This window comes from Lathyrus oleraceus, chromosome 4, assembly GCF_024323335.1.
Source record: "Lathyrus oleraceus cultivar Zhongwan6 chromosome 4, CAAS_Psat_ZW6_1.0, whole genome shotgun sequence".
NCBI classification, from domain to species: Eukaryota; Viridiplantae; Streptophyta; class Magnoliopsida; order Fabales; family Fabaceae; genus Lathyrus; species Lathyrus oleraceus.
The window spans coordinates 197,982,630-197,991,974 of NC_066582.1; the positions used below are offsets into that span (position 1 = coordinate 197,982,630).

Sequence of the window (9,345 nt, forward strand, 5' to 3'; positions counted from 1 at the left end):
AAATGAGGGATCAAAACCTCGTAGTTCGTGGTATAAATTTCAAAGTGGGTACATTGCTTTTAACAAAAAAATTAAGTTTGAAAGGCACAAAGGCTTAAAAATGGTTTGAAGGAGTTAGTTCTTTTTGGCTTTTGAAAATTTTAAGTCAAGTATAATTAAGTATATTTACAAGTTTGATTTAAGAAAATGAGTTTGAAAATGCAATGGCATAGGCCAAAGTTTTTAATTTTGCAAAAATGGTTTGAGGTTAGAAAACAAGCCCAAACAAAGAAGTTTTTTTTGAAAGGAGGGAGATATTTTGAAATTAAAGAAATATGGAGGAGATGAAAAGACTAATCCTAAGCACGAAATTAAAAGTTAAGAGTTGAAAAGATCTGACCAATGGGCTGCAATCCAATAGACAAGAATGTCATATAGAAACCCAAATTCCCTTGGACATTAGAATCAAGCAACAAATAATGCACAAAATAGAAAGTTGAAGAGCAATGCATCAAATAAAGATAGCCACATCCAAGCTTAGCAACTCCATGATCTTTCTTCAAATTTGCGCATGTAGTAGATAAATTCCACAATGCCACAAGTCACAGGTTCAAAATAACAACTTCACAATGATCATATTGCAGATGAAATCAACTGGATCTTCAATGATGTATCATATGAAGTTTCAAATTACAAGCGCTTGGTTACATGAAAGTTGGCATTGGCCAAGTCCTTTGCATAGGGAGTGTTGCCTAAATTCTAAGTCCAAAAGTCTCAGGTCAAACCAATAGTCCACACAAGATTTTTTTTAGGGTTTTTGTTCTTATTATGTACATTAATGGTCAAAGACCACACAAGCAATCACAATATACACAAGCAAAATATCATAAAGTGTGGTCCAAGTGGACAAAGTGAAAATGACATTAAGATAAACAATTAGGATGATATGAATAATGGAAAATGAATAAAGCTTAAAAAATAAAGTGCATTAAAATAAAGGCTTGAAATTAAATGTTAGTTGTTAATGAGTTAGAAGTTAGTATTGCTTTTGCTTTTTGTTTAAGTCATTCTTTGGAGAATACTCAATCCACTTATCACAAACATGAATCCTTGAACCAAGACATCTTCCAAAGGAAGGAAAAAAGGCCAAGTTTCCATGCAATACCATGAAAGAGTGGAGACTTATAATCTCACTAACTAGAATGCTATGCTTTTTGTGTCAAAATTTAGCGCTATGTTAAGCAATCATAATTGGGCTTATGTAGAAGTCACAACTATTTGAGGCCGGGCAATAGAATATTGGTGTTAATGCATGTTAGAGACATAGTATAATGGACTATTCTCATGAAACATACCACAAAAAAAAATGCAAAAGTGGTGGCCTAATCTCATCCATACTCATGTTGATTTTTGCAATCAACTAGCCTTAGGATATAGAGATATCATAGGACCATGACATGAATGCATAAATAAGGGGAATGAGATGAAGATGGAGGGGAGGTAGATCGAACTCAAATTGGACAAAGGAGGATTACCAAATTAAGATCATTCATTCATTTTGGGAGATGGAATGTACATTCCATCAATCCCCTAAATCCAATGATCTTAACATAGCAAAGTCAAATCAACCTTGACCAAGGCCCAACAACACAAGTCAAACTTACAAAATCAATCCAAATGGCTCAACACAATTATTTGGAATTTATTCAATTTAAAAAATACTAAAAATAATGCATTAAATTAAATATGGTTGGTCAAATTCCTAAAACCTCATCAAAACACCAAAGAAATGGCCATGAGATTTATCATAGGTTAAACAAGGTCAAAAGACCTTGGAGAAACAAATTTAGAATTTTTGGAAACTTAAAAGTATTTTTAAACAATTAAAAATAATCACAAAATCAATTAAATTATGAAAAATATTAATAATGATCCAAAAAATAATTTTAATTCAGAATATGAAAGAGGATTTTATTTTATTTTTTTTGGTGAAACTCTCATATTTTTTGGATCAATATTAAAATTAATATGAATTAATGAAAATCAAAGGAATAAAATGAAAATCAAAAAATACAAAAAAACGTGAACCACTTGATCTGCCTCATTAATTAAGGTGGCAAATCAAGTGGCTGAGCGCGCGCGTTCTACAATGCACCTGAGTCAACTAATCACACACATGGTAATCAGTATGTACGCTCTAGAGTAAAACATTTTGAAATGGATCAATGGTTCTGAACCGTGCCAACGCACCACCGGAGCAAACCTCCGATCACCTTCTTAGGCGAGCCTCGTCGGACTAGTTCAATCATCACCATGACTAAAATGAAAAAGGAGGACGTGATCTTAAAGAAAAAATGGCGTAGATCACGAATCTGACCTCAATTTTAACTAACTCCACATATATAGAAAGATATGAGGAGTTGAATTTTGAGGTGTGTCAACTAAGTTACTTCGATTTGACCTCAAAGCAACTCAATCTTCTTGCCTACATTGGTAGTACTTCAGACAACCAAAGATCCAAGAGAATTGATGAGAATTGAGTGATAATCGAAGAGAAGAAAAAATCGGGAATATACCTTCAATGCTGTGCAGAACTTGATCTCTCTTGCTTCAATTCTTGTTTGATCTTGCTCCAATAGCTTGCAGAAGTGGATTAGGAATGGTAAAAAGCTTTGGATCCTGGAGTTTTTGAATCTCCAAACAATGAGATTCAAACTCAATTTTCAAATGAAAATTATCAGGTTTTCCTTTAAATTATGAGGATTTAAAGAGTGGGGGCAAAGCTGGCGCACAAGGATCATTTGAAATGAGCTCAGAGGGTCTCTATTTATAGCAAATTCAAGTGTTATTTGCACACTTGAAATTTCTTCCAAATTTGGCAATGTCATGTTCAAGCTTGCATGTGCGTGTACAGGCCTACGAAGCAATGCACTAAGGTCCAAAACCAACTGAAATGAGGTCTGAAGGAAGCTTGATTAGCAAGGCAATGTGAAATGATCATTTGAAGTTTTGATTTTTCCAATTGATGTAGGCCTGTTAACACCATGCACAACCCTAGCAAACCTCATCCAAAATGAATGAATTAGGACTCTTTGGAAAGATTAGATCAAGAGGAACAACTCTTATATTGAACACCTTTACATTTGAAACTTTTATCATGGTGAATTTTGAGGTGGAAGTTTGGAAATTTCAATATGAGGACATTTTTTCTAAGTGTCAAGTCATATACTTCAATGTTCCACCTTACTAAAGTTTTTATGTGAGCTCCAAATGAGAAAAGTGCCTTCATAAAAGTTGTATCTATTTCAAACACCTTTAAAATGGTCACAAATTTGACATCATTTTGATTTAGAATGAGAGAGTTATGCATTTTTGAAGTTGAGGAAAATCAGTTGTTCAATGGTATTGGTCCAAAATGACCTATAATGTATCCTCATATCACATGCTCATAAAAGTTGATTTAGCTCTCACTCAAAACATAAAAGTTGAAGTATATATCTTGAATTTGATTTTGAAACTTGGAAATCTTTCATCTCTTAAAAATTGAGTAAGTTATGGCCTTGGGAAGTTGACTTTCAAATTAGGGTTTAGACAAAATGGCCTATAATGTTTCAATATAGAAAGTGATTTTCCAAGCAAAATTAGATCTATACCTCAACATGAAAGTTGTTTGGAATGTCATTTAGAGTAACATTTCTATTGGAATCATTTTCATATGATGAAAATTGTAGGAGATAGGGTCTAGGGAGATCCAGTTTTGATCAGATGAATTCATCTGGCCAACCACCATCAACCAACTTGCTAACATGCAATTCTCTTGACTTTTTAGGCTCATGGTAGATCATATATGTATAATGTGATGTATTTTGAAGTGTACCTTGAGAAATTTGATCAATTGGTGAAGAAGCTCGTTGAAGAAGTTACTCAGGATACCCAGACAAACTAGGGTTTCCAAGGCAAACCAACTCCAAACTCTTGAAGAAATCTTGATCAAAATAACATGCAAAGATCATTGAGACTCATATATGATGATTAGAGACATTGTGGATCAATCCTTGGTTGTACTCTTAGCCATGAGGGTCTTAAACCCTAGATATGAACTTGATAGATCAATGGGGATCATGCCCTACCTACAAAAGAGTAGACAAATGCAAAGACATATTTTTGCTATTTTGGTTAGAGAAATGATAATATACAAGTATGATACAATCACATGGTGCTTAGTGATCTCTCCCAAAACAAACCCAATGAAAAAGGGGTAAAGAGGATACCAATGTGTGATCTCAATGCTATTGCATATGATGAAATTGCATGAGGGATCTTAGGGTCAAATTTGGGGTCTTACACTAACAATACTGATAGTAGAAGAAATAGGAGGTACCTAAAGGATGATAGCTCCAACACCAATGATGCTAATGTGAATGTCAAAAACCTTAATCACCTGAAAATTAATAACATGATTAGGGTTTTGCAAATCAAAAACTGGATCCGGAATAAGAACAAAGATAAAAGCCAAGAGAATCACGTAGTTGGTAGAAGTCAAAACTCAAACTGGAAAGATCTCGACAAGCTACAACATAACAACAACAATATCAACAATAAAAATCAACAAAGACTCAGGTACAAACACAAGGGTACTATCAACAACATGGATATTACAAATAGCCATCAAACTCACCTTTTCCATAATATCCTCAAAGGATCTGGATTGAAATCTAAAGATGATATCATAAGTAGAGAGATGAAATTAGATATTCATAACGATATCCATAAGGGGAAAATCCACGAGAATCCTTCAATTAGTAATAAATATCAACAAAGACTCAAGTTGAAGCAGGAAAAAAATCAACAAGATGGATCTTACAGATAACCATCAAACACACTAGTTCAATAACATCCTCAAAGAATCTAGACTGACATCTAAAGATGATGTCATAAGGAGAGAGATGGAATCTGATATAAAGCTAGCCATAAAGGGATAATCAGCGAGAATCCCACAAACAACAAAAGATATCAGAAAACCGATCATAGGATTTTGCAAGAAGCTGCATGCAAGGAAAAAACAACATCAAAAAAAGGAAACAACATAACATGGCTTGGATTCGATGTAGCATCAACGCAAGCTTAGTTGCTTAGTTGTGAACGGTGTCTGGGGGTTAAGCGCAAAATCCAAGGTGATAAAAACCTTATAAAAGCGAAGGCGATGGTTTTGAAGATGGCGGTGGAGAAAGCTAACAGTAATGAGTTTAAACAAGTTATGTTTAAAACATATTGTTCTTATCTAGTTAGTTTGCTTAACGGAGATGAAGATTTCATGCCCATAAATTTGGTATGAGATATATGCAAAAATATCATATGAAAATCTAAAAATTTCAGAGATTTTTTGTTTCATTAATACTTGTTTTAGCATAAATAATGGACCGGATAGGGACAATGATAAGCCTATTATATATAAAATAAATGTTTAATTAATCTTAGTTATATATATATATATATATATATATATATTTCATCTCACTTAATTGTGTATAATATGACAAGAATAGATAAATAAATTAGTCCAAAAATTAGTTATAAATTTGATATACTTTATTTAGTGTGGGGACTCACACTAGAAGTCAAAGAAAATACTATACACATAACACAATTATTACTACATGTAGAGAGTTTAGAGGGAATGATTAAGATCCATGTTTCATGTACAGCGCCGACAATAACTCATCCTATTTCTAACTCAAAAATAATGAAGGGACCAGAATACTTCATACCTACTTTCCTTTATTTAATTAATACTCACAAGAACTAACTAAACTCCCTCACTTTCCTAATCAAAAACATTAGTAATTTAGTTCTTGTTTTCTTCATTGATGTTTGTTTATCTATGTATGATGAGTATGTTTCTGATTGAATTATCATGATGAGAAGGAATGGAGGAATTGCCAGGGGCGTTAGGAACCAGTTCCAGTTTTGCTCTTCGATTGGGCCAAACCGTCTTTTCCTCTGCTTCCCTTTTCTATATGTGCTTGGATGTTGATTTCTATGGCTATTCTGCTTTCTGGTTAGTATATATCTATCTATCTATCTCCCTCCTTTTTCTTCTTAATTCTGTTATTCAATTTCATATCAGTGTGTTGTGTTCTGGGTATCTCTTGTTTTGTTTTTGTTTTTGTAAAGTTTGTAACTTTATCAATTTTACTTTGTCCCTTGTTTTTTTACTAGTAATTGGATGGTGGGTCCTTTGTTTTCATGAGCTGTGACTATGTTTGGTAGAATTGAGGAAGAAAGAAAGTAATTCATATTGGATATTAATTGATACCATATTTCACATCTATGAGTGTTGTTAATAGTTAAGCTAATAAGGAAAAAAAAATGGATTTCTTGTGAAGGGCTAGTAGTAGTAGTAGATAGTAATTCTCACAACGAAACACTCACTTACATGGATATTGAACACGAACACGACACTGATACGTCTGGAGCTGTTAATAATTTAAAAAATGGAAGTGATCGAATGTAGTCACATATGTTGGTATTTGACTCTGACACGCGTTAGATATTTTAAACGGCTTCATGAGCTATACGAATATTGAACAGGCTCTGACCCGATGAAACTGTTTATTGTTTGAAAAATGGAAGTAATTGAATGTAATCGGATATATTGGTGGCAGACATTGACATGTGTTGGACATCGAACACGTGCAATGCTACAATTGATCCGCACGGATTCAATTATAGGCAAATGAATGTTGAAATTCTTGGTTTGTTATTGAAATTGATTCTTACATTAGTGTTATTATAAACACTAGCTTAATGTTCTGTTTTGCAATTTCACTGCCAATATCACTACAACATAGTGATTATGATAAGAGTATATGTTTTTTTCTTCTGCAAAATAAGTTTATATTGCAAGTTTAGTCTAATTCTAAAAAAAGCCAGAATTGATAAAAGGTTTTATCTTGCAATGTCGCGGAGTTTATCTTGTCTTGATTATCGTTTCTGTCCTTCCACAGCTTTTTGGTAATGGTGATGGGTTTGGTAATATCCTGGAGCACAACACTATTGGTGGTAGACGGGTATTCGATCTTCATAAAGAAAGTACCGAAGCAACCAAGATTCATTTTTACGATTACTGTGGGCGACATGGTATGTGAAATTTACGACTAAAACTATCATTGCTTTGCAGTAATGCACCAAATAATGTTAAGTTTTTTGTTATTGTACATATCTCAGGTTTTGTCATATCTGTTATTAGCTGCAGCATGTTCAACTGCTAGTGTGACAGATTTGTTGATGAAATCTGATAAATCTTATTGTCCAGAAAATTTATGTAGTAGATACCAAATATCTGCTGCAATGGCCATCTTGTCTTGGTTTCTTTCATCAGCTTCTTGTCTAATTAACTTTTGGATTTTTCCTTCTCTGTGAAGTTTCTTTCTCACTTTTGATGTATATAGGAATGATAAGGGTTCAAATGGCGAAGTCATTTGTTGTTCTTCTGATATTTTTTGTTTCCATTAGAATAAAGTTATCATATTATAGCCTACCTGTAATAAATACTTTTGTAATTGAAAAGAAATATGAAAATTTCATTTATTGTTCTCAACTTCTTCCTAATGATTGATAAAAAGAAAGGGTGGACGCAGAATTGTAAAAAATTTGCAGTTGGAAAAGAAGAGCAGAGACAGTAATGCTGAGAGAGAAAAACTAGGCAGGATATTGCAACAAGTTGAGTAGCTGGAAGAACTCCAAAAGTTGAGTAAATAAAGATTTAAAGGGGTAAAATTAGAGAAGAAAAGAGTATCTCAATTTTTAATGACTTATTACTTTATATAGTTTGCTTAAGTGGTTTTAGCGAGAAAATTAGTTAGTTAGTTAATTGTCTCCTACATATTGTGGTAGGAGTTGTGGCGCAACTATGATTCTCAGTTGCACTTGACATATGGTTTTTCAATGATTTTGAAAGAAGCATACTTTTAACAATCAAATCTTCATCAATGTATTTTACATGAAAATTTTAATATTAGTATTTTTTAAATAACTTCTTTCGCCTCCTGCTTATACTACATGAGAGTATAATGTAAAAATCAATTTGCAAAGGTAAAAAAAATGTTTGTAGGAAATCTAGGACGTAACGAAATAATCTAACAACATAATTTTAGCGTGGAAAAATCTCCGCTAATTAAGAGTAAAAACTACGGGATCCGTAGGTCATTTTAATCTCCACTATAATTAAACAATGGATATAATCAAGGTTTTCTCTAACACTAGTTAGAGGTATACATCAACATACTAATGACTTAAGATTAATCTCGGAATACAACAAGAAACAAGAGATACAATCAACCAAAACAACCACAAAGACTGCACCTCAGAAAGTCACTCGTTAGACAGGTCTAAAAAACTCAAAATCATATCTCCACCGTTCAGAATGTACCTCTATGAGTGTTGAGCACTATCACAAAAAATTAGGACGATCCGAGGGTTGGATTGTGAGAAAACTCTTATCTCGTGGAATTGGAATGTGCTGAATTGGGGTTGCGACAATAGTATTTTCTTTCTAGCTTTTCTTCTTTTTGTCTCTCACACACTAAATGAAAGACCTAATTTTCTTTCTAGGATTGTAACAAAGACTTACACACACATGAGCTACTAACCCACATTCATTTGAGCCACTCCAAATAGGAGGGATAACCCAACAAACTCTATCGACTGACTAGTAGGAGGACAACACCAATCCGGTTACCGTAGGATAAAATTCAAACTTTCTCCTAGGCAACACCTTCGTCAACATATCCAAACCATTGTCATTGATTTGAATCTTCTCAATCTCCACCAACTTGGAATCTAATGCATCACGAATCCAATGATAACGAACATCAATATGCTTCAACCTCGAGTGAAAGAAGGAATTATTCGATAACTGAATGACACTTTGATTATCACAAAACAAGACATATTTTTCTTATTTCAGACCAAGTTCCATTGCAATTTTCCTCAGCCATAATAACTCTTTTGATTTTTCCACATCGGCTATAAAATCAGCTTCGATAGTAGAGATTGCAACACACTTTTGCAACTTTGATTGCCAAGCCACGACTCCCCTAACAAATGTCACCATATATCCGAAGTATATTTTTGATCATCTAAGCTTCCGGCTAGATCTTAATCCCTGTACCCAACCAACATAGGCTTCTTGCATCCCAAGGATAGCTTCAAATTCGATGATCCACACAAATATGTGATCACCCACTTTACAGTCTCTCAATGATATTTTCTTGGATTTGAGAGATAATGACTCACCATTCCCACAGCATGAGCAAATTTAATTCTTGTACAAACCATAACATACATCAAACTACCAACAGATGG

The 9,345-nt window shown here is 33.6% G+C and overlaps 1 protein-coding gene across 1 annotated transcript; it reads left to right on the forward strand.

The window, feature by feature from the left end:
* The first annotated feature begins 5,627 nt into the window (after window positions 1-5,627).
* Window positions 5,628-7,579, forward strand: LOC127074507 (CASP-like protein 5C2). Its single transcript, XM_051015841.1, has 3 exons — window positions 5,628-6,037; window positions 6,987-7,119; window positions 7,207-7,579. The coding sequence occupies exons 1-3, from the start codon at window positions 5,907-5,909 to the stop codon at window positions 7,399-7,401; spliced, it is 459 nt and encodes a 152-aa protein (XP_050871798.1). The 5' UTR covers window positions 5,628-5,906; the 3' UTR covers window positions 7,402-7,579.
* The last annotated feature ends 1,766 nt before the right edge of the window (window positions 7,580-9,345 follow it).

Coding starts and splice junctions, on each gene's coding strand:
- LOC127074507 (XM_051015841.1), top strand. CDS start 5,907: ATGGAGGAATTGCCAGGGGCGTTAGGAACCAGTTCCAGTTTTGCTCTT. Junction 6,038..6,986: donor TATGGCTATTCTGCTTTCTG/GTTAGTATATAT, acceptor GTCCTTCCACAG/CTTTTTGGTAATGGTGATGG. Junction 7,120..7,206: donor CGATTACTGTGGGCGACATG/GTATGTGAAATT, acceptor TACATATCTCAG/GTTTTGTCATATCTGTTATT.